The sequence below is a fragment of the Xiphophorus maculatus genome, chromosome 18 (genome assembly GCF_002775205.1).
Source record: "Xiphophorus maculatus strain JP 163 A chromosome 18, X_maculatus-5.0-male, whole genome shotgun sequence".
Lineage (NCBI taxonomy): Eukaryota > Metazoa > Chordata > Actinopteri > Cyprinodontiformes > Poeciliidae > Xiphophorus > Xiphophorus maculatus.
In genome coordinates this window covers 28020993-28047422 of record NC_036460.1, presented here as the reverse complement: position 1 = coordinate 28047422, position 26430 = coordinate 28020993, and the positions used below count along the sequence as shown (strand labels likewise).

General features: G+C 40.7%; 1 protein-coding gene across 2 annotated transcripts in view; it reads left to right on the top strand.

Moving 5' to 3' along the window:
• Positions 1-26430, top strand: part of pitpnm3 (PITPNM family member 3) — a 136615-nt gene that overhangs the window by 63283 nt on the left and 46902 nt on the right. For both annotated transcript variants that reach the window (XM_023351586.1, XM_005804088.2), the window contains exons 4-5: positions 17412-17482; positions 17567-17787. In XM_023351586.1, the coding sequence (XP_023207354.1) occupies positions 17412-17482; positions 17567-17787 (292 nt within the window). The remainder of the gene's footprint in view (positions 1-17411; positions 17483-17566; positions 17788-26430) is intronic.

Genomic DNA, 26430 nt, shown 5'->3' with positions numbered 1-26430 from the left:
AAATATTGATGAATATAACAAACTTTCCATGTTGACAATACTGATTAAATAAGCTTCAACGACTCTGGGAAAATTCTGAGTACGCATTAGGCAAAAAAAAAAAATAACACGGTTGTATACTGTGTAAGGATTCTAACTATTAGCTGCTGACGATGTTAAAGTTAGTATATGTTTCAGAGCTGTCAGTGCTAAAAACAAAGGCTGTTTCATAGCTAAAGAAATCTGGCATGTCTTTGATAATATGCAGTTCAAAAGCTAAACTATTTAAACCTGAGCTGTATGATTACACGCTGTAAAGACGTTCTGCAAAACAAACGTTTCAGGAGATTAACGTGGAAAAAACGGTTTAGCCAAACCTGGACTTGTCTCATGAGCTTGATGCATCATTACACTCCTAGTCACATGCACTTACTTTCTCTTTGTTTTTTGCAGCCAATGGGACATATCTGAGATTAAACTACGAAAACGCTGCTTTTCACTGAGTTAATATTTACCCAAAACCACACGACAGATTATTATTCTGCTTGCCAAGAGACGGAGCTGCTGACGGTTTTTGACACACCCTTCTGAAAGGGAGTTGATTTAAAAAATATTCTGCATTATCTGGGAGTAAGGGGAAGTAAGTTTTCACAACAATGTTAAAGAAAATTGTGTTTTATCTCAAGGTCAACATCTACTGTAACAAGCTACAGGGTTAAGGAAGTTCTAAAGGAACAAGGACTAGAATGAGGTCGATAGTTTTAATTTATCGTACGATTAATTGATTTATCGTTTATTGCGACAGGCCTAACAAGGACATGAGTCAAATAAAAAAGTGAAAGTGTTGTCCCCATTGATAAGAACTCTTTCTAAATTCAGATCATGTCTATAGTTGACAACCTCAAGAATTTGAATAAAATTTAGACAATCGCATCTGAACAAATATTTCCTCATAATAAATATATAATAAATATATCTATATATATTTTAAATATGACATTAAGTGGCAGTTGAAATATTATGTCTTGTTGCTTATCGGGATTTATTATATTCCATCACATGTCATGGAGTACAGTCAATCAAAATAAAATATAGATTTTATCCAGTTCATGTTGGCTCTGCTCTTTTGTCAGATTTTCTCTTTTTCAGGAATTTAAAAAATGCCTTCAACATACACACTGAGCCAATGTGTTATCATTTGATGTGAGAGTACTGGTGGTAGCTGATATCGGCCGACTTTGTGTCAGCATTTCCTAGAAAATTGGAGCTAAATTCACGCAGACGGGAAAACAGAAATAATCCAAAATAAACAGTGAAATCAAACTCAATCCTCAGCTGATCGAAGAGCGGTCATGCAGGGAGGTGAGAACAGAGGAAATGTGGCTACTAGTGATAGAAAGGAGATGAGTGGCAACATTTTGTGAACGCTGAAGCAAATATAAAGACCTGTGCCTCATCCCATCACGCTGGGCATAACAACAATCACGGTACGCAGCGACAAAATCAGCCGCAACTCTAAAAATCACTGTAGAAGATTCAGCCTAATGGAAAAATCTGACAGGCTCCAGTAGTTGTTTTGGAGGAAGTGAGGCCTGCTTAAAGAATAAAATAGAAATACATTTTTATTGTTCAACGGAGAGGAAACCCAGGTGTAACACCAGGAGAAAAGCTCATATTTGCTATGTATCACAGAAGATACCTTTTTGGTGTTCACTGATTTGTCTTTAAATCTCTAGATGTTTAGCCTCTGGATTCTGACAGTGCTTCTTTTATTTGCTTTTTTTGTAGCTTTTGCTGAAAAGGTTGTGGTGAGTCAAGCTAATAACATGGATTTGGATCCTAGCTAAAGCTGCAGTTTGTAACTTTAACAAAAAATATGCATTTTACATATTTGCTAAAACTGTCACCCTGTCATGACTTTATAGCAGTTTTGCCCAAAGTGTGTCCTCGAGGGCCGGCATCCTGCATGTTTTAGTTCTCTCCATGGGTTAGCACACTTGCATCAAATGATGGAAGGCCTAAGGAGAACATTGACTTGCTGAGGAGCTTGTTACTACCACAAGGGAGAGAACTAAAACATGTAGGATGCCGGCCCTTGAGGACCGACTTTGGGCACCCCTGCTTTATATAATCTGTGAAAAAATCAAGCTCCTCCCTGCTATGCTCCTACTGCCATCTGCAGAAATACACGATTCCCAATCATAAACAACCAATCAGCCAGGAGGAGGGCCTTACTACTGTCAGTGATGCTCATGTACGTGCCGCTCAATGTGCTAATGATGAAGAAACAGCTTACAGTTACAGAAAAAACGTGTATATCCACCGCTATAGGTGGCTATGCTAACTAGCCTTAGCATTCACAACAGACACTGGTGTGGGAAAGAGCTGTAGCCTTGCAGAGAGCAAGGGGGAAGGTGTGAGAAGCATGTACACAAGGGTGATGGACAGCTCTATGATCCTCCTCCTGACTCTGATTGGTTGTTTCTGACTGACTGTGGTTTTTCTGCAGTTGACAGTAGAAGCACTTAAAAGGAAGCAGAGGAGCTCGATTAGATTTTTGCATGTCTGTCTTGTATTACGCTGTCATGACATAGTAACACCTACAACAAATGTGTAAAAAAAAATCTTAAAAAGTTACAACCTGCTGCTTTAAATAAGCCACAATGCAAATTCGACCAACCTTATAAAAGTATTGGTATCTAAAGTTTACTTGTCTTCAATAGGAGAGCACATTTTAGAAAACTAGCGTCAGCCTGCCTGAAAGATGACCAAATCATCAGTAAAGTTTCTACTGACAATTTATTTTGATGTAATTATAAACCAGTGCACAGTGGCGCAGTTGGTAGCACTGTTGCCTTGCGGCAAGAAGGTCCTGGGTTTGATTCCCGGCCCGGGGTCTTTCTGCACGGAGTTTGCATGTTCTCCCTGTGCATGCGTGGGTTCTCTCTGGGTTCTCCAGTTTTCTCCCACAGTCCAAAAACATGACTATTAGGCAAATTGGTCTCTCTAAATTCTCCCTAGGTGTGAGTGTGTGTGTGCAGGGTTGTTTGTCCTGTCTGTCTCTGTGTTGCCCTGCGACAGACTGGCGACCTGTCCAGGGTGACCCCACCTCTCGCCCGGAACGTTAGCTGGAGATAGACACCAGCACCTCCTGACCCCACTGGGGACAAGGGTGTAAGAAAATGGATGGATGGATATAAACCAGGTAAATCTTTAACTGCTGCAGTCCACCCTCCCCACACACAGACTTTTAATCAGCTCTTATCATTTCTTCTGACCAGTCTAGTCAGACGGTGGGTCTGTCTTTCGCTCAAAAATCCAGCAGCCATTAAAGTCTCTCATGAGGAAAGCCTTAAAGTCACAGCTGGGGTGTCAGTCAGAGCTGTAATAGCTGAACTGTGTGGCAAGTACAATCTTTTGATCTCCATCTATCTCCAGTTTGCTAAAGCAAATCTGGGTTTATTGCCTCCCTCCTGCTGGTCTGTCGAGCCGTCATTCCCTTTTATATTCCTCTTCGGCTTCCCCAACCATTCTTCCCCCGGTCTCTGCGTCTTTGCGCTCCTATATTTCCCTTCATTCATCACGCCACGAGCCAGAGGCGTCTCTGAACCTGTCGAATCCCGGGAGAGGTGACCTTCAGTGATGAAAAGCCCAGCCACTGAGTGGTATTTCTAAAGCACCACTGCCTCGTATTTCCCTGTGTGGTATTCCTCCTCGTCTCTGTGTGCGGATGCTCTGAGGAGAAGTTCAGCTTCAGCTATGCAGCAGAGTTAAAGGGGCAGTATTTTGTAAAATCGACTTTTTCCAGCTTTACCACATTTTCTAATGTTAGTCCCTCATCAAAAACATACCTGAACTGTTTCTTTGATTCTTTCACATATGTTTTGAGAAATCCATGTTTTGAGTTGTGCAAAACTCCTGGGTAACCCCAGCATCACATTTGAGGACAAATCTTCTCCTTGGAGCTGCAGATTCCAAGCTTCTGTCTCACAGAGCAGCCCTCCTCCACTCAGCTCCTTCAGACTAGTCAGCAGCAATTAGCAAACACCTGGTTGAACTGAGCATCTGATTATACGAGCAGGATTGTAGCGCTTGTAGAAATGTTGTTAAAGGGTTAATAGAGGCGCCGTGTTGTGGTGACTTCCCAAAGGCGAAGTTTCAGAAAGAGCAGGAGTTTCTTAAAGAGACAGAAAAGAGATGCTGCAAGGAATACCACTGTGTCACTGGCTGCTATGGGCATGAAAGGGGAGAAACTCATGGTGTGGTCACCATCCTCCTCTGACCTCAACCTTATTGAGAACCTTTGGAGTTTCCTCAAGCAGAAGATCTGAGGGTGGAATGCAGTTCATATCAAACCAGCAGCTCTGAGAAGGTTTTCTGACATCCTGCAGAGAAATTCAAGCAGAAACTCCACAAACTCACAAGTTCAATGGATCAAGAATTGTGCTGTGATATCAAAGAAGGTCCTATGTTAACATGTAACTTGGTCTGTTAAGATGTTTTTGATTGAAATAGCTTTTGATTTTAGTACATGTGACCACTTAATGCTGCACATTCAAAGAATGACCGTTTGCAGTTCTTTATAATCCATAAAATGTTTAGAAAATCTGCTGTGCATAATAATTTGGAACATTTTGAGTTTTTATTTTTGAAAAAAATACTGTTCTCATGAGGAGCTTTGTTCAGTAAAATTTGATTTATACTGTAATAGTACATGACTTGAAAATTATACTGACCATCATTTGCATTGACCATTTAGGAAAATCTGAGAAAATATCACTTGCATAATAATTTGAAACATGGTGTATTATGCAAAATTGACTTTTTGCACATTATCGTACTTCTGTTTGGGTCTCTACTGCTTCTGGAAACAATCCTTGTGCTAAAAAAAAAAACCTGCCAGTTTTCAGCCAGTAAGTTCATATTTATTTATCTTTATTTATTTTTATACCCAGTTGTGTGATGAAACATTATACCTTGTTTTTAAACCTGTACCATTTTAAATATGACATCAAATGTGATGGTTTTAGACAAATCAAAACTGACCAAAGTTGCACAGAAATGTCAAACTTTGCACAGAAAAATAAAAATGTAACCATAAATAACACATTTAGACAGTTCATCAGCGAAAAAATAAAAGTACAATTTTGGATTAGTTACACTTTGACAATATAATTCCATTGTTATCTTGGCACAGCCTGCACATACAGAATTTGACAGTAATTGAAATGTAAAGTTACGAATAATCAGGAATTGCACAGTATTAAGGCTTTCTGTATTGATAGTTTAGCCAAATAAAAGTATTGAGAGAAGGAAAGAATTTAAACAGGCCGCTCAGTCAAAACAAATAAATAAAAAATCACTTCCTGCTTCATGTCAAGAAATGTGCAATTTGACAGCGGAATAAGTTTACATCTGAGGTAGATGAGCGTATTTGAACTCAACCTCCTCTGATCCCAAACGCTGCTTCCCTGCTCACTCCCGACTTCCTTCTTCATGCAAAATAATGCGCTCTCTCCTAAAATAGCGCCATTACATAACTAATCCTTTAGGAAAATGAGCCGCTCTGCGATAAATAAAAGCAATTGATTCTAACTTGGCTAGCTGCTCCTTGCCAACTGCCAAACTGGCAATAACATTTGCCGCGGCGACGTCACAGGAAGCTGACAGTTCAGTACAGATGACTAATCAATAAAGCTCTGCCAAACAAGCCAACATTGATTATTTTTAGAAGGGGAACGTAGCACACGAGAATGCATAACTCTGATGAATGCGTGAATGATTTTTCATTTTCTGCGGCTCGCCACGGCCCTCTTCCCGGCGTGCGCTCCGCAGCTCGTTTCGGAGATGCACACGGAGAGATAGAAAGGGGCGGGGGGGAGATAAATAAATAAAATTAAGGCATGAGACTCATCTGCATTCTGCCCATGCTCCCCCCTTAAAGTCAAGTCATTTTCTCACTCGCAGTTGTTCTGCGGGCAGCCTCGCACTTGTTTTAATTCCTGTTAAATGAATGTTTTGTGTTTCTCCTGAAAACACAGCTGCTGAAGTGGCTTGAAAGAAGGGAAGAAAAAAAATTTCCTCACTAATTTGACAATCAGCAGCAAGGGAAGGGAGTGGGGGGGGTGGAGAGATAAAGGTTCATGATCATGATTAGAAGTGACATCTCTTAAAGACAGCACTGCATCATCATCTAGTCTGGGTTTTTTTCATCTCTTGCTTGCAGTTGCACCTTTGTCGACAAATACTCTTTTGTGAAATGGTTAGCATGTGCATTAAAAAGTCGCCTTTTCAGAATATGTAGCAAGAAAAGGCGTGTGATGGCACAGTGACGACAGATAATCAAAGCCCAACAACACTGCTGCTGCTGCTGCTGCTGCCTGGAGGACCTCAGGGGAGGAGAGCAGAAAGGAGGTGGTGAGGAGAAGAAGTAGAAGAAGAAAAAAGAAAAACACTTGCATAATGTCATGCCTTCAACGCTAATCTTTTGCTTAAGGGAACCATTTACTTTGATTATTCTGGATAATGATCTCCGAAGAGTGTGAGGTTTGATTTTAATTGCTGCTTTTTTTTCTTTCTTTCTCTTTTTTTACTTAAATTTACTCACTTCTTTGGTCAAGATACATTACTGATTTCATCGGTTTTTACTTTTCCTGTTCACTTGATGTTTCCAAATCACCATGCAGATTTTAATATCAGACCAAAATAATTGGCATTAATACAGAAAGCAGTTTTTAAATGATAATTTTATTTAATAAGCAAAATAAAAGCTGTCCAAACTACGGTAAATCAAGCATTACCTCTGATTAACCTCATGTTTTGGCTTCCTAAGTCTATGGTCATGCAGTTTCTCTTGGTCGTCTTTCATACTGCTAATTAATTGCGACCGCAATGAGACTCACGACCAGCATCACTTATGGAAGTGGTATAAAACTATTTTTTGCCATTAAAAGATCAGAATAGGGATGTTCGGAAAAAGTCGGGTATGGGTGGCAAATGTGCAAAAAAAAAAAAAAAAGCTGATGTTGGGTTGTGTTTATCTGGTGTGTGAATGTAGCCTAAGTTACATTATCAGTAACCACAACTCTTCCAGATAACTGCCTACCTCAAAGAATCAAGAAATCACTTAAACAGGACTTGTCTGACAACATGAAGTAGGCTAAGCGATCTTAAAAAGCAGCACGTAATACTTTTATCTAACGAAATGATCTTTGATTGGGGTTTTCTTTTTTTTTGCACAAAACAAACAGGATAAAAAAACAAAGCCTTTATCTGTTTTTTAACGGATTTACATTTTCAAAACAATATTCATATTAAATACAGAGGACCAAAACATAATAAAAGGACGCGATGCATGTCAGGGTGGTCATACAGGGTCGACCAAATAGACCAACAATTCTAATCTTTCCAAAAGAAATAAAAAGTCCTTGAGAGTCATTTTGTGACCTTCTACTTAGCCACACTTGGGTTACAAAGATTTGAAGCACACCAAAAATCTCAATACTTTCTACCAAAAACATAAAAAACAATCAAAACTGGAACACAACTTTAATTGAGACGTTGTGGCATAACCTTAAATGGTTAGTTTATGCTCAAAATCCTTCCAGTAATAAAAGCAGTTGAAATAAAAGCAATTCTACAAAGAAAAGTTTCCTCTAAAGTTACATTACAAACTCATTCCAAGTGTCTCAAGCACTTGAAAACAATTATCTCCAAAAATTGTAGACATCTATATAAGGCTGTATAATTTTCTACCACTCTCTACAGAACCCATGTGTATATCAATGTGACGTGTGCGATGCTTATTGTGAGTGATTCTGTGTTGACTTTAGTCCGTCTTGGTCGCGAGCAGCTACCATGGTGACAGTCAATGTGGCAACAACTTGTTACACTTAACGACGACTTACACGCTGCTTTGCTATTCATTCTCTCTCCATGGAGACTAATATGGTTTTCTGCAGGATTGTTCAAATAAATTCCTCCCCCACGGTTCACGCTTTAAAAATTCACTCTGCTAGTCGTTAAATCTGTCTTTAAAGAGAGCGAGTTACAAAACTGCGGCCATTTTCCCCTTGCTATTCTTTTAATGTTGACATCTTGTCGAGCTGTAATATTTTTGTAATCCGTTTGATAAATTTTACATCCCGATGAATAATTCAGAATCCTTCGGGGAGTGTTTGTCAATAGTTTGTAGTGGGATCGCAGCAGTTTAAGTTTTGCGGACGTCTGCGCTTCAGGCAGACGGGTTTAAATAAAACATGGGTTGAAGCTATCAGAGCTGAGGAAGCCTTGCCTCTTATTTGCCCATGTCTTGCGTCTGCAGTTTGTTGCAGTGCATCAGGAAGCGGACAACAGCCTGTTAGGTTTGTGGCATAAATGCATGTGAGTGTTGCCAGATTCACTTCATGTGAGGTTTGCCGTACAGCTGAGCCGGTGTCGTTCCCTGGGGTCTTTTTTTACTGGAGGGCAACATGATGGAACCTGATGGCGGCAGCGGCGAACAGATGGCGCGAGTGTGTTAGCATGCCTACAAGAAGTCAGGGGTCAGAGGAGGCTGTTTATCCAGTCAGGAGACAACATCCTCCCCGAAATGATCACCCTAACCTGTTGGCACCTAACAAAATACAGCATGGAGGTAGCACAATCCTTTCAATTATCGCATAATTTCCATGCAAGCATCTTACAGTGAAGGGAAAATCACAATAATTTGCTGTTTCAAGGTAAAAGCCAAGTGGGTTGAGCGTTTAGAAATGCCTTAACGTCGACATTTAAACAAATATGCAGCTTTGAGGATATGTGTGCAAATATACACCAGTAGGTCACCTTATTATACTCTATTTTACCTTTAGAACTTTTACTTTATTAGTGCTGTTCTTAACACGATGTTTGATTCATTCCTGGGAGATTTAGCTCCATATTGACATGACAGCATCACTGAATTGCAGTGAACTTGTTGTCTGTCCATGATGTCAGTCTCCTGTTCCTTTACATCCAAAATGTACTCCACTGGTTTGAGATATTGTGAGCATGAGGAACATTACACTGCAAAAATACTAAAAACTACCAAGTATTTTTGGTCTGGTTTCTAGTGTAAATATTTTAATTGGCTTCAAATAAGACAGAACTAACTTATAAGTAACTTTTTAGCAAAATATAGGAGCGTATTTAAGTTTCTTTTAAATCACTCTCTGTAAGCTAATGAGATTGTTTTGTGTAAAAATCTCTGTAGTTTGTATAACAGTAAGACTGTGCAGGAGCAAAAACATTGTTGCATAAGAGTCACTTATATCCCATTTTCACCCCATCTTGATGCTTGATTTCTACTTCAGTAAGTCATTTTTTGTCTATATTAGATGTTAAGCTGCTTTCTTTTGCTTCCCTGATTTGCTATTAATGTTAACAAGCAATGTAACAGGTCCACCCATTAAAGTGGCTGGTGAGTACATATATCTTTTGAAATAAAACTCGCACCAGATGTTGGCAGCAGCCCAAGTGCTGCAGGAAAGAATTCTTCATCTAAACACAGTTGAGGTGAAACTCACAGCTAGGTTTATTAGCATCTTGTTCATGACGGGAGCTTCACTTCATGCTCCAACGCCTGTTTTGCCTCCCAAACCGCTTCCTTTTCATTCTTCAAATAACATTTGGGACATAGCACCAATTATGAGCTGTAAATTTCTAATGCACATTTATCATGTACAAAGGGGCCAGGGTTATTTAAAATATGCTCTTTTTTAGCTTTATATCAGGTTATGTTATTTGCTCATCAAAAACATAGCTGGAGTGTTGCTTTCATTCTTTCATTCATGTTTGAGGAAGTCTTGAATCTCTCGTGGCGACCATTCACCTTGTTCTCACAAAGCCCCGCCTCTTTCCACAAAGCTCCTCCTGGTGCTGCAGTGTCCAGCTGTGCTGCATTGTTTTTCTGTAGAAATCGTATGGTTACTTTGATTGTTTTTGGGTTTTCAGATATTTCTGATCTCTTAAAAGAAATCAAGCTGGTGATTATTTTCATTCAGGGCTTGCTTTGCTGTGAACACTAGAAAGTGAAAGGAAGGTCATCCAAAATTGTATTCGCTCAGGTATTGTTTCATTTGATGACTGTCTTCTCAGTTTAAATGGCGCAAGACGGATGTTTGCTTTGGCGTGTTTTGTTGGTTCCTCTATTGATGAAAGTGAAAACCGCCTGAGCACAAGATCAGTTTGAAAATACAAAGATTTTCACTCCCCAATCTGTCCCTTAAAATAAAGAACAAGAGAAAATCCTTTGATCTGTAAGCAGGCAAGTCCATCAGTTTCTTTTGTTCCTGTAACCACGGAGTTCTGAAAAAAGTCGCAGCGCTCCAGACCATTGAATGCCGTAATACATAAAAAAAGACCTAATCTTTGGCAATATAAACAAACAAATGTGGTTGGCACACAAACCACAAATATCTACATGAACCTGCCTGCCACTTTCTAATAGCTTCATCTACAAATGTATGTTACCAGCTCTTACCAGTCTGCTTTAATCAAACTCTAGTTTGTTTGCCTAAACAGTTCATTTCATTGGGGAGATGTTTATGTGCAATTAAACTCCAATGTGGGCCGACAAAGCAAACTTTGGTCTTCCTAAAAAATCTGGGACTTGATTCGGTTCAATTGAACTGTGGAACAGTTTGAATACATATGTGAACACCAAGCGGACCAGAGACTGCTCAAAAAACAGGAAGTGGACTATAGTGCAGGGCATTCTGGGTAAATGCAATCAAAACAAGTGTGCAGATCTACACCTAGCTGGAGAAATGGCTCATGGTCAAAGGCATAAAATCTGATGCCACTCCATTTCTGTTTCAGAATGATGAAGAAAGTTGCATTAAGAGTTTTCTTCAGACGTTTTCTTGCAGTTTCCTTCATTAGGTTTTGGTGCAGCGCCACCACAGGCGAGGAGGGTAAACAGGTTTTTCAAAGGATTGGATTGTTTGAGACAGTGCAGTGTGAAAACGAACCTCACCATCTGAACATGCAACACATGTTAGAACTTTGGTCCCCAATCCAACCGATTCTACCTGACTGTCAGGTGTGAAAACACTCTAAAAGTCTCAGTTGAAGTTGACAGAGGTTGTTTCTTTGAGTCTGCGTTTTATCTTTTACAGCTTGTCTTCATCAAGTCGAGCACAAAATCATTTTCAGGAAACCCATGCTGTTGTTTTCTGTGCACGTCTTCTAGCAATACAGAAGACCGATTTTGAGATTGGAGCTCTCTAATGAGTTGACTCACACTCCAGCAGCCAGGAAACTCAGAGGGCATTTTGTCATTTTTTCTTTTCTGAAAACATAAACCTGTAGCCTCGAAGTCAATCTTCTGTTTGACGAAGACAACATTTTTGCCTGTTGCTCTCATTCTGCTTGTCTTTTTCCCCATCTCCTCATTTTCAGGTGATAAATGGGTAAGTGTCATAACAGTAGAGACCCTGGAGGCGAGAGGTTTTCCGAGGGCATTGCAGAAAACCAAAACTGTGCAACTCTTGCTTTTAGAATAGAATAGAATAGAATTCAACTTTATTGTCATTGCACTGTCACAAGTACAAGCAACGAGATGTAGTTTGCATCTATCCAGAAGTGCTCTACGAGATATAAATATTTATTTACAGATGTACAAGACTATGTATGTATGGACTATAAGGGGCAAAGAGATATTGTGTATAAATATAAATATAAATATGGGAGCTGTATGCACAGATTATACAGAATATACAAGAATGTTAGGGAATGGATTATATACTGTATGTACTGTATGTAATATAATACAAGATAAATAATGGCAGATAAAATTTACAGGTTGTATGTGTGTGTGAAGAAAACAGTCCGTGATGTGTGTGTGTGTGAGGATAGTCCATGTGTTATTGTTGTATGAGAGGATAGGGGAGTACAGTCCATATAGTTTATGTTTTATGTCAGGAGGTGTTCAAAAGCGTGACAGCTGTGGGAAAGAAGCTGTTCCGGTGCCTGGTGGTTCTGGTCCGTAGGCTTCTGTAACGCCTCCCAGTGGGCAGGAGGGAAAAGAGTGTGTGTGCTGGGTGAGTGGAGTCCTTTGTGATTTTCCCAGCCCTTTTCAAACACTGCTTCCTGTAGATGTCCTTGATGGCAGGGAGCGGTGCCCCGGCGATATACTGGGCAGTTTTCACCACCCTCTGCAGCGCCTGCCGGTCGGAGACAGAGCAGTTCCCGTACCAAGCTGTAATACAGTTGGTGAGGATACTCTCAATGGTGCAGCGGTAGAAGTTCGTGAGGATCTCTGAGGACAGGTGGTTCTTCCTCAGGGTCCTCATGAAGAAGAGGCGCTGATGCGCCTTCTTAATGAGTTTGGAGCAGCTGGTCGTCCAAGTCAGGTCCTCGGATATGTGGACTCCCAGGAACTTAAAGGTGTCCACACGCTCCACCACTGTCCCCTTAATGTGGATGGGTGGATGTGGGTCAGCGTTCCTCCTGAAGTCCACGATAAGCTCCTTGGTCTTCTCGGTGTTCAGCTGCAGGTTGTTTTTGTTGCACCACTCAGCCAGACTGTCTACCTCCTCCTTGTAAGTGGCCTCGTCATTATCTCTGATGAGGCCGATCACTGTGGTGTCATCTGCAAACTTGATGATGGCGTTAGAGCCATGGACAGGTCTGCAGTTGTAGGTGAAGAGGGAGTAGAGGAAGGGACTCATCACACAGCCTTGTGGCACTCCGGTGTTTATGATGATGGTGGATGAGAAGTGGTTGTCCAGCCGGACATGTTGAGGTCGACTGGTCAGGAAGTCGAGTAACCAGTTACACATGAGTGAACTGATGCCGAGGTCTGTGAGTTTGGTAATGAGTTGTGATGGGATGACAGTGTTGAATGCTGAACTAAAATCTAAGAACAGCAGTCTGGTATAAGTGTTCTTACTGTCCAGGTGAGAAAGGACAGAGTGCAGCGCTATAGAGACTGCGTCCTCTGTGCTCCTGTTCTGCCTGTATGCAAATTGGTGGGGGTCTAATGTGGGGGGGAGACAGGATCTGAGGTGTGCTAGGACCAGCTGCTCCAAGCACTTGGTAATGATGGGGGTAAGGGCTACCGGCCGATAGTCATTGAGTCTGGTTGGGTTGGGATTCTTGGGGATTGGGACAATGGAGGTAGACTTGAAGCAGGTCGGTACCACAGCGAGGGCCAGGGACAGGTTGAAGATGTCCGTCAGCACTCCTGCCAGCTCCCCAGAGCACGTTCTGGGGACACGTCCAGGTATGCCATCAGGACCCGCAGCCTTGTGGGATTTAATCCTGCTCAGAGCCGCTCCTACGTCAGTGGGGAGGAAAGTCAGTGGCTGTTGGCCTGGGGTGTGGTAGCTGCTTTGGTTGCAGTTGTGGTATTCCCTCTCTCAAAACGAGCATAGAAGTTGTTAAGTTCGTTCAGGAAGGAGACATCAGTATTTGTGTATCAGTATTTTATTTGTGGCTGTGATGTTTCAGTCATGCTTCCTTTGACAGAATCATCCACAAGAAGGATCAATATTTCATCCATCTGCTCTCAGCTGTAGTAGAGTTCTCCGTTGAGCCCTTTCATCTTCAAAACCCACTTTCTGGGGTCAATTTTCTCTTCCTCGCTCTTGTAGCCGAGTCGTGTCGCGTCCCGACTTCTGTGATGCACCGACATTCACAACACCAGGCTTTAAGCCACTGGAAATGACTGAACTGTGACTTTTCCAAGCTTTCCATTGGATCCTTGCTAGGTTAGGTCATTTCGAGGGACAGAATGACTCCAGCGAAAGATCTGCTAAATACCACAGAGCTTTGTGAAGAGCTTATCAGAAAGCAGGACTCACCTCTGAGAATGAAAGCATGAATACAGACAGACCGTGCAGAGTGGATAAATGTAAAATGCCTCTAACCACAGGAAGGCTGTGTCTGTCACTGTTGTGCCAATAGAAATCCAACATCGTTGGTTTCCCCCAATATCAGACAAATGTTACAATTGACATGAAATGCAGGAGTCCCAGCATGAGAGCCGCTCCGACAGATGATAAATTGACTGGGTTCTACAATTTCTTCTGACTGGGACTCCTGCCATTTGCTGCAAGCAGCTGCTTTGTTCGTGATTGGCTATCGCTGTACTTTCCAACACAATACCACGATTGAAGTGCATCATTTCAATACCAGCTTACTCTCTTCCTTTGTGATTACTGATGAAGCCATTTTGCACTTATATGACATACTTACACCCATAATACGTTGAACTTTTTCACATTTTGTGAGGGTACACCCACACACCTCGTAATATTTTTTAGGCTGACTGTAAGATAGTTTCTTGATTGTGCTATAAAACGGCACTTTGTGCCTGAAAATACTTCCCCTTTTAGAAATACGCTTATACTTAGGTTTCAATTTTTTTCAACAAATAAAAATCTAACTATGTATTTTATTTAGCCCACCTGAGCTGTTTTAAGTCTCTAGCAGAGGGATTGTGATCATTGTTATTTTTTTCTCACACATATTGTTACTCCAAAAATCAACTTACTAACACACCTTTTTCAGCAATTTTGCCCTTACGTGGTTTGTGGGAAACTGCGAATGCGACATCTTCTGTCCTCGTTTCACCCATTTCATTTTTTTCTTTTTTCTTGCCTTTATGCCATAAAGTCCAACTTTGTAGAGTGCAGGACCAGAATTTGCACTGTCAGCAGATTCTCCCGCCAGAGCTGCGGTGAGAGAGAACGGCTCTGCATACAAACTGCAAATTAGTTTGACAATGGGAACTAGTGGACTATAAAATCCTTACTTTGATTTTTATCTGTTTCAATTCTTACGTTTGGCTTTGTTAAGCCTCAACAAAGGTAAACATCGTGTTTTACCTGTTTAAAACTGTACTTCTTTTTCAAAAATCATTTTGACAGATCTTATCCACATGGCCTCAGCTCAGTCTCCTCCATCCCTTTCGCTGTGCCCCTCTCCTCGCTTTGTCTCCATGGGGAGCAGAGCAGCTGAAAGCTCTGCTGTCTGAACCCAAAACTCCCGCTGGACACTCGAAATATTGACTCCCTCTGTTCTGATCCGGACTCTAAACCCACCTGTTCAAGACGGCGTACTCTCTGTTGTTACATTATCCCATTTTATTCTGCATAATTTTAAATCTTTTACATCTTTTTATTGCTTCTTGTTGAAAGGTGCTTATGAGTAAAGTATATTATTATCATTATTACTGTTATTTAAAACCTTTTAGTCTGTTCTTGAGAATTATTTAAAAAGCCTCTTTGGCATCCATTGACCTTGTTGATGATTTAACCAAAAATAAAAAAATAAAAAAAAACAGACACACTGGAGTTTGTCCTAAGACCGTAAAAATGTAGATGTTTGAGATTTGGATTAGCTGGACTTTTAGTCAAACCAGGTATTCTGAAAATCCCACAATTCTAGTTAACAGGAGACCAAGTGGTTCAGCTGTATTCTTGCTGCATGACCCAAACGTTCAACCTGAACTCTGAACTCTACGGTGGCTCATGAAAGCCGTACACGCTGGGGAGAAATGTTGCACATTTTGCTTTTAAATGGATAAATCTCAAATCTGTTACCAATTGTTGAAGCAATTTTATTGTTACTCTGCAACGTTTCTTTTTCTCTCCGTTACTGTTTAGCCTGTGTGAAATGCAGCCTTATTTCTCTGTTCTTAGCTGACAGGAACGCCAAATAGTGTGTGGCATCCTGCTGCTGTAGCTCATCTGCTTCAAGGTTTGATGTGCTGTGCTTTCAGAGCTGGTATTCTGCATACCTCAGTTGTATTGAGTGGTTATTTGAACACCTGCTGCCTTTATACAATCTCAATTTAGTCTGTCAGTTTTCCTCTGACGTGATCAACAATTCATTTTCTGCCATCACAACTACTGCTCTTAGTAGGTTTTCTCTTTTTTTAAATGAATTTTTAAAGATAATTCTCTGTAATCCTGAGAGATGGTTGTGTGTGAATTTATCAGTTTCAGAAATATTCAGACCAAGCCCATCTGGTAGCAGCAACCGTCCAATGTTTAAAGTCACTCAAATCTAATTTCTTCCCTATTTTGATGCTTCATGTTCATTCAAACGCCTGCGGATCATAACAAACAAAATGCATGGATGGAAAATTACACAATTGACCAGCAAGATGCAAATCTGCTAATCCATAGATCACCACCTGTCAGCTCCCCTCCAAAAAACCTCAAACAAGAATCAAGCTAAAGTTATAGTTAACAAGCTAACTATAACTATTTTCTGAATTACAAAAGCAATTTTCTTCTTGGAAAGTGGGTCAAAAATCACAAAATAACTCAGACTCATAACACTCATAAAATCACTAGAATATGCAATAATTTCAGCTAAGTAAATTTAAATAGGGTATAATGACATCACAAACAGCCTCAACATACTGTATATACTTTCGCCTCTATCAATTAGCATAGGTAGCACATCTACCTTCTAAAATTCTTGATGTCAGTTTCCCTCCCTGTCCCTGTACATCAGTGTTTGCTTGCAGAAATAACTCGCATCGTATTTCTTAAAACTTTCTTGCCGCACATACATTCCTGCAGCCCTTTCGAAAAGAAAAACAATACAAGAAAACTTCATTGCATTGATTTCCTGCTTCTCTGCGACCAGAAATAGCGCACTGTGCCGGGTCCCTGGTTGACGCTTCTCTGTTCCAGACAAGCGGGCGGTCGGTGGGGAGGGAGGACTGGCAGGCTGGGAATGGAGAGAAGGGGAGTCGACAGCGAACGAGCCTGTGAGAGCCTCCCATGACAGTCGGTCCCAGACGAGGCCAAATAAACAACGAGCCAGTGAGCAGAGCACAGAGGCGTGCTCTAATCCTGGAGAGAGAAAATAGAAAGACAAAAAGAGAAAGAAAGCGAGAGAGAGCTGAGGAGTAAGATGACACAGCATGCTGAGGGTTTGGATGGGCTAATGAGTTTGGCTGACATTCCTGTGAAATGCCCCCTCCAGACCGACAAAGGGACACTCCTTTTTGTTATATAAAAAGGATTTTAAAAATATATATATAAAAAATGTTTTTTATCTTTAGGAGAACAAGTCTGTTGCTTTTTATCGCATTAGAGCAGCTAAAAGGTAATTACGTGTGATGGTAATAGACGCTGCAGTAGAGAAAACAATAACGCTGCTGCTGTCCACAGCCTGAACTGACTGAATCTGCTGGTTTCTCCTTTCGAGCCCGCAGCTACATGGAGGCAGCATGCAGTTCAGAGCCAAAATGAAGAGAGATGAAGAGGCATTAGTAATATCGACTATATTCGCCGATCGATATCCATTTATGCCGCAGTTATAAATGGATGTAGGTGCGTCTGGGTGAAGTTGCTCCTCCAGTGACCCTGTTTTTTTTTTATTTCCCCTTCGTTATTCCTTCCTTCCTTTCTCACCACCTCCTGCTTCTTTACTTTACTCATCTAATCCAGAGGGTCTGTACCAGCTGGGCGGTCCACGCTGCGCCCCTCAGACCAGCATTGAAGGTTTGGAGGATGCAGAGGTGGGTGTTTTCTCCTCTCTCTTTTTTTTTTTTGATTCTTTGCTTTTATAGCATCTCTCCCTGTTCATCATCCTTCTTTTGCAGAGGAAATGTAAAACCCACGTGCTGCTGCTGGCGGTGCACGGTGGAAACATCTTGGACACGGTGGGTGGTGACCCGAGCACAAAGGCTGGCGATGTGGCCACGCTGGCCTCGGTGCTGGAGAAGGTGACCAGGGCGCATTTCCAGGCCGCCGAGGAGCATGTGATGATCAAAATGGTGCCGTGTCCGGCCGTGTGCGCCGAAGCCTTCTCTCTAGTGTCCAAGTGAGTAGCGTCAGCAACACTGTTACTCACCCTGACGTCATTTACAGCTGGTTTTATTATTTTTTTTATATGGGACCTTACAAAAACTCATATTGCTGAAGAAATAGGGCATTTTTTTTTTAATTTCCCCTTCCCCAAAGAACACGCTTTGGTGTTCTTTGGGGAATTTTATGAATCAATCAGATTTTGGGCTTTTAAAGGTTTCATTTTTAACTCTGTACTTTTTGAAAAGAATTTATGTTTTTCTCTAGAGTTGATGACTTGTGCTCCTTGTGTAATCCACAAAAATCCATTCACATCCATATTTATGGACCAGAGTCCACTTCAACAAACCGAAACCTGGGATTTTAGCCAGATCAGAGTTTGTTTTTTTGTTCCGGACCCAACTTTCTAGGCAAACAAACTAGAATTTGATTAAAGTGGACTAAACAGGGCTGGTGTGAATGCACCCTAAATGGCAGAATAATGAACAGGAACCAGAAAACATCAAGAAGCTTAGGAGGCAGACTTGTATTTACCTTTTTTTATTTCTCCTTGTCATATGGGGCGCATTATTTAAACACAAACAAGTCCTTCAGACAGATCCCGTTGAAAGCCTTTGTTGTTTTATTTTCAAAGAAGAACCTCTAAAATACTCCAAACAGCAACCAGCACCCTGACGGGGCTGACTGTGACCTTGCTGCATGTACTATGAGTATTAGCTTTACTCATGCGACAACATGACAAAGCTGCATATTCAGATTGTACTCTGTCAAGCACACAAATTGAATCCATTTTCCCACTATCTCGTTTGAGTCACTCCTTGCATGATGTATCAGGTATCCAAGTCTTTACGAGGAAATAAAAAGTCGTCCAAAAAAAAGTTTTATTAGAACCTTTTCTGCACACCAACTTAAATATTCAGCACAATACCTGCCTTTGAAGAGCCTTCAAGCATCAGGCATTAAGGTGCAAACTGGAGAAAGGAGGGGTAATTGGAAAACTTTATTGATCAAGACCTCGTAAACAGACAGTGTGAAGATAATAAAAGTGCAGAGGAGAATGCTTATATCTCAAAATACAACGCTTTAAAAGCGTTAATTTTCTAACGCTTTTAAAGGAGAATTATATATTTTCCAGGCACTTAGTGCCATTTTATAGCACAGTCAAGTCACTATGTAACATTCAGTTGTTAAAAAATCCTACATGTATCAAACGTGACTTAATAGAAGTTTAATTTGGTAATTTAACGCCTTGAAATTGGGCCTCTGTCTCTTTAAGAAGCTCCTGCTCTTTCTGAAACTCTGCCTTGAGAAAGTCGTCACAACATGGCTCCTCTATTAACCCTTTAGCAACGTTTTCACCAGCGTTGCACTGAGAATGAACTCAGCAGATATGCTGCTCCACCCGGTGTTTGCTAATTGCTTCTGGTTAGTCTGAAGGAGCTGAGAGGAGGAGAAACGTTGTCCTCGAAGGTGGAGCTACGTCCACCTAGGCGTTTGCACAGTTGAATGGTTGCCATGAAAAATTTCTCAAACATGCATGAAAGAATCAAAGCAACATTCCAGGGATGTATTTGATGAGGGAAAAAGATTATAACATAATATAAAGCTACAAAATACTTCCCCTTTAATTTTTCTTTTTGAATTGTTAAAATGTGAACAACCTTGGATAAATACTTAGATTACAATATATTATCAATTATTCCTGGATCCTCTGTAATCTGTCTGGTTCATTACGTACTGCCACTTTGCATTCAGGTGTCATTTGTGTATAAGCTTTACAAAAGAGCTTAAAAGTTGATGCAGCGAGGGCAGCTCCACAGTAAACAACAGTCGCCCCAGTTATGAATTATACACAAGTATAACACTTGTGTTCATTGCAATTATCTCAGTGAGCGACTTGTCTGCATGTCTGGGTCATTTAGATGTGCACGAGGTAAAGATATGTCTGTATTTATCTGTTTGCTTTTCTTTCTCCCAGCTGCTGCCTTCGAGGCGGCTGCTCAAGTGTAACTAATGATTTCATATTACATTCAGTGTCACATTTCCCAGTGGTCACTGGTTTTACATCTGACAGCGTCAATTAGTTTTCGCTGCTCCCCAATTATGCGCAGAGGATGTTTTTGTCTGAAATATCACCGATCACCTCAGTTGACAGAATGTATTTGGATCGTGACTGATGTTGGCGCTGAAGGCCAGGAATGTGGAAAGACAGCAGAGCGGTGGGAGCGCGCGGCAGCTTGACGTCGATTTGGCTTCTTGCACATCTAGATGAAATATTCAAAACAACAAGTTCCCTTAGGATCCGAGCAACTGTTGAGCCGCTGGCAAGTGCGTCGGTTTTCTGTACTTTATTTGTCTGGACACACGAGCACAACTTAATCTGTGAAAGATCAATTGAATTTTATTGAAAAGTATCTTTGCAGTAGAAAGCAATCACAAGCTGCTAAAGATGTGTTATTGCAATCAAAATGCATCGACTTTATTCATTTAAACAAACAAAAACATAAATAAGGTTTAGAAATCAACTTTCAGCAGATAATTTTCTCTGTGTTTTGGCAGGATTTTGTAAACATCATCAAAGTTGCAATATCTTCCACTGTAAAAGCTAATTTGGTGTAATCATAATCAGTGCTTTCTTCAGTTTCCAGATCAAGGATTTGTGCAGTTTTTATGATTTTTCTTCTGAATACATTTGAGGAATGAGGGTACCTACTCTGTCTTGTTTTTTTTTTTCAGCTCTTCAGCTCCAAAGTGAGTGACGGGATGAAAGCTGCCTAGACACAAAAAGTACACAGTATGCACAGAGAAGGGCTATCCACAATTATTGACACCTGGGTGAAGATGTGTAAAAAGTGTTCAAACAAATTCCTCTTTTATTGCAGTTGTGCGTTTTAAAACTCTAACATTAAGAAAAATCTGATGGGTAATGTGAGATTATTTATTCAGTGTTAAAACGAATATTCCAAATAACCATTTCACAATGCAAAGACAAAACATTATTTTGAAGAAGTATTTTCATATTAATTTTAGCTGATTTTGAATATTTATAACAACCTTTTGGATGGATTGATTTTTAATCTATTTAACAACCACAATGATCAATAATTTAATAATTTGGGAATAGCAAAATGAACACAAATATTTTGCTGTATCTCTTTTAAGTCCAAAACTCTGTACCTTCCTACATTAACTGTCTAGCTAGAAGCTGTGCTTTGAACGCTCTGGCCTTTAGCCACATTTATCATAGCTGCCGTTAGCTTTTGACAATGGGACAACTTAAAACGTTTTTAGAGGCTTTTTGTTGTAACTTAAAAAAGCAAATTTTTTTCTTGCATAAAACGCAAGAAACAAATACCCATAAAAATATAAGCTCAACATTACCGGACTGTTAGTGGTTAAAACATTCCCCGAATGAGATTTTAACAGTCCAAACTCTAGTTAGCGTCCGCTACAGCATGAACGGCCAAAGGTTCCTTTTCTTTTCTTTCTAAATCTAAACATCATAAAAATACACAAAAATGTTAAATTGATCATCTTAAGCTACTATTTCTGCCCTGGCGTCACATACTGTGAACTGTTGCCACCGTTCTCTATCACATGTTGTATATGTTTCGTATCATAATTAATCCCAGTTTGGTGCTAACTTCTACACAGCGATATGTCTAAACAGACAACGGTCAGGTGGTTTCACTCTCCAGTTAAGTTAAACAAAGGCTACATTCCTCCCCAGATGGCTGCTGATCCTGTGCATACTCTCACAATATGTGCTGTCAGTGGGCATCCGTGCACGCCCACACACAACACTCAGTCTTTTGTCAGTTAGCTGTGTGAGCTCTAATGACAGTGTTGGGCTTGTGGGTGTTTGGAGACTCATTTATTCGAATGCCAACATAAACATCTAAGGAGAAGGAATTGTGACTGTGTGGATAATTCGCTCTCAGTCTGGGTAACAGTTTGGCTGAAAAATCACACCTCAGAGTGGATGTGGCAAAACCTTTTCGCGCCCGAGAGACAAACTTCCACGTAAACAAACTCTGGAGTCATCTCTTGGTTCCTGATGTGTGCTGGAGATTCTTATGGATAATGAAATTGCCTTTCTGCTCGTGTCGCCCTTGATGGTGTGCTTGGAGAAGACGTAGTTTGCCCCGGGGGAAACGGTGGAGCTCGTTAACACGGCGGCTCTGTCGGCTTACAGGATCATACCTAGCGATGACGGCCGTTAGCCGAGTTTCAGCACATTCGTGATTCGTGAAATACTTCCCACACAGAATCAGGTGGAGCAGGAGAGAGATGAATGTTTTAAGCGCATGTATCATTATCTCTTTCATTTTTTCCTTTCCTGTTGGGTTTAGGTTGTAGCTTGTCATAGTTATATCAAAATCAGTGGTTGGATTTTGAAATATGCAAAGAATTATGAAAGGAAGAACAAGTACAAGGCTGCTGAAAGCAGAATGAAAGGTTGCTGTGATAACCTTATGGATGCAACTCCTAATTTGGGAATCGACAGCTAACTCAATGGCCACCAAACGATCAAACCAGTAAAGATTAAATCCCAAATGTGAACAGATAGGAGGGAGAGTGATGTTCCAATTTGTCAGAAGAAATGATCTTACAGGCAGTAACTACAATCATGCAGCAGCTGAAAAATTGTTCTTTATTTGGCTCAGACACTATAAAACAAGACTTCTGCTGCTTATTTGAAGGTAAATGTTTAAGAGGAGAAATGTTAGAAACAAAGAAGTTATTCTTTTTTCTTCACTTCAACATTTTTGCTGCTCGTCTACATGACACCAGTGACCCGAGTCTCTCACAACAGCACTTTTTCAAACCAGGACTCAGAGTGAAGCTTTTCCGTAACACACCCTGCAGAGGTGTTAAGTACTCCGCGTGTGTGAAAGCACACATTCACAGAACGCTGTAGTGATTATTCTACACATGCAGAACATGCAGCTGACAACCAAAGCAATGGTGGCTAACATTGTGCTGCGTTGCGCGACTTCAACTGTTCAGTTTAGCACAAGCTCTGATCAGCAATACGTGATCACTTTGTTTGATTACCGTTTACTGGAAGCTAGTGGAAGTTAAGGGTCAAAAATACAGTGCCATCCAGTGGCCTCTCTTGACAACTACAGCTGACTTAAAGGATCTTGGCGGCGCTGTCTAAACGTGAACCTTTTTCCAAATCAACGTCTGAAAATACTGGTGGGTTCCAGGCAGCGTTCACTTGTAAATGTAGCCTTAATAATGTGGTTCACATACGTCATGAGACGTTTTGTACTAATGGGGAAAATCAAAGCCATGTTAGTCATGTTATCTTATTTCTTCATGCTCGGAAATAACAAACATGGTCAACTCGATTGTCTGGCCTCCTCTCTATGTTTTGGGTTGTTTTTTTGGGCTCACTTGAAGCCAAACTTCCAGTTGTATCACAATCCTAAGGCAGTGAGAAAGTTTATTTTTGATGAATGATAAGAAATGTGTCCTGTTAAACTGTACTCTCACTTTTTTTTTTCTGAGTATGGTCTTTGGGTGAAGTAAAAGTGCTCCCTTCATCCTTTTCTCTGTTACCAAAGTCCAGATAGACATTTCGGTTAGAATGGTCTTTTCTTCCCATACAACAACCAATTATCTCTTTTCGACAGTGGACTGTCATGTTCTGCGATTCCAGAAGAGATGCTATTATCCGCATACAGTAGTGCATTTCAGTTTAAAAGATGCATGCGTCTAAAAGTTATTTTTTCTGACAGAAGAGTTTGTTTTGAAGTTTCTGGAGAGGCTGGTTTTATGTAATTATTTTTTTAAAGTTATTTTTCAGACTTTCGACATATATCCGCCCTTTTAAAAGCTTTAGTTCACCAATTATCAGTGACAGGAAAGATATTTGTTTTTGCAGTGTCCGAGTACTGCCAACATTTCAAGAGAATATCTTGTATTTCTGTATTCCCAGCATTTCTACCCTTTCTTTTTCCTCCGTCGTGTTTTTATTCATAGAGTCCACATATGTCTCTCCTCAGTGCCTGACCTCGGTTCTGCTCTCACAGTGGCTCATTATTTCAGACCCTGGTGGCTGGGGACATGCTGCAGTTCCTTATTCTGGTTCGTCTTTTAAATTACATAGACTGTGCAAAGTGCCATTGCTGGCCATATTAATTGCTTATAAATCATGGCATGCTAAGCCAGCCTTTACAAACCTGGGACGGGGGGGGGGCAATCAAGTAGACTTTAGAGTTTTTCGGTTTGACATCATAAGGCAAGCGGCAGCCGGGTGGCATGGCGGCAAAATAGATTAAATCTCAAGGTTATTCAGCATGAGATGAGGCTGATTGTGGTTTTAATCGGCTCACTCGGCTTTATCATTAATAGAGCTCTTCATCATCACATCGCCATAAAACTTGGAGGAGGACTTTAGAAACACTCTGTGTGTTAGGCTACCTGTGCTGTAATCACAGGTGCTATTGCCTGAGTGTGCAAGAGATTGTATCTCTGAGATCAGTTGATCTGAGATCAGCTCTCAAGGCAGCTGATTAGTTTTTTCTTTTTTTTTTTCAAGCATTTTTCAATTATTGTCAAACTTGCACCTTACAATTGTTTTTATTTTCCATGAACAAACTTAAGTAAGAAAAAAAATGTAAGAAAGCGCAAAAGTGACCACAAGGCAACAGGGAACAGAGTTGCTAACGAGTCGTAACGTTGCATTTGGAACGTTGAACGCAACACGGTGCGTTATACAAGGCAAACCGAGACAAAAGGAGTGACAGCAACGTCTGCAGCTGGAATTTGAATTCATGAAGGGAAATTTATGCATCGATTTATCCAGTGTGGAGGAGAGAGGAAGGAGAAATGTTGTCTGGTGGCAGTAGCCTGGAGACTTTCATGAAACTGGCTATCAATAGAGAAATTTACCACATTGGAAGATGTTTCTGACAAAGTCTGTATTTTTAAGTGCTAGTTTTAGGTTATTAGTTGAGACAGGGCCTGTTGCTGGACTCCAGTTTTATGCTGTATACAGCTTCATGAGAAGTTTCAACATTAGGACACTAAACAGCTCTTCTACGTATTTTCTTACCTGATAAATTTAGTTGTCAGTAAAAGCAGGTCCAGATGCCTCGGTGGTCTGGCTGTTGACTGGCTGCCTGACGCAGCCAAGGCGTTGTCTCTGCAGTGTCATTATCCTTCAGCTTTAGGTTACTCTGTCCGTTAAAACTAAGGCTGCATTCACACCAGCCCCGTTTAGTTTGGTTCAATCAAACTCTAGTCTAGAAAATCCGGTTTGTTTGGGGAGGTGTGAATGCCCAACTGAACTCTGACGCGGACCAAAAAAGTAAACTAAAAATGAGCTAGGTCTCCCTAAAAACCTCGGTCTTAGTTCGGTTGAACTTTGGTTCAAAGCGGATCGGAGACAAGCAGGAAGCATTCTGGGTAAAAACAGCTTAAACAAGCGCGAGAGTCTAGTGCTAGTCTGAAGAAGAAGAAGAATTACTTTATTCATCCCAGCAGGGAAATTATTTCGCAGTTACAGCAAGAAATTTTTTTATACACAGATTAACACACACGTGTTATGGCGGCGCCATTTTTGAAGGAGGACATGCGGCAAAGGTCGTCAGGACCGGGAGTCGAACCCGCGATGTCCGCGGGTCTAAGGCCTCCAAATGTGGGGCGTGCTAACCCCCTGCGCCACCACAGCACGCCCTATGAGAAACGGCTCGTGATCTTTTAGCAAAGACAAGACAGAAGTCCACTAAAATCTCATGTCACTCCATTTTTATTTACATTTTACAAAGAAGGAAGCTATGCTCTTGTCGTCTTTAGATGTTTTTGTGTTGTTTCCTTCGGTGGTTCTTGGTACAGCGCCACCACAGGCAAGGAGGGGAACAAGGTTCTCAAAGGGTTTGGTTTATTTGACACAATTCAATGTGAAAGAGAACTGGACCAGCTGAAAGTGTAACAACTGTTGCAATTTTGATCCCCAATCAAACCCAGTCTACCTAACTATCAGGTGTGAAAACGCCCTAACAATCATAACCAAATATTGTCCATGCTTTTAATATATTCCTGTTAAAAATTTATTTTTTGTCGAACAAAAAGACAATCTTCTCTCTCATTATTATGAAATTCCCAAAAGCATCATTCAGATATGGTAGCACCTTCCCGCTTTAATCAAAAGGCAGTTTTTGGAAAACAAACGTGGATTTAAAAACCTTATCGGCTTTGAAAAATAGTATAAAAACAGACTGAGGTATTTATGTTTCATACTTAAAAAGTAATTATATGTTCTTTGTCTCTAAAACACATTTGCAATTTAAACAGCAATGTATCTGATCACATTTTGTAATCAGCTTCTCCTGCATATTACCATAAGTATTAGGAGATAAAACTAGGCTAAGACATCATGCTGCTAGGATTTGTCAGCGTCTCCCCTTTGAGCGATAAACCCTCTCAGAATGCTTTGAGTTTGGTTTCTACAAACCTTTAGAGAACATTTTGATAGACGTGTTCTTACTTTTTTTTTTTTTTAAAAAAAAGAGGCACAATGCAAAACAAAATCCAAACTGCACCATCTGGAACAGAAACGTTTGCTGGACTTCACAGCTGCTACTTAAATGCTCACCAGTCACAGAGGAAATGATATTTTAGAGTTTTAAGATAAAGTGTATCCATT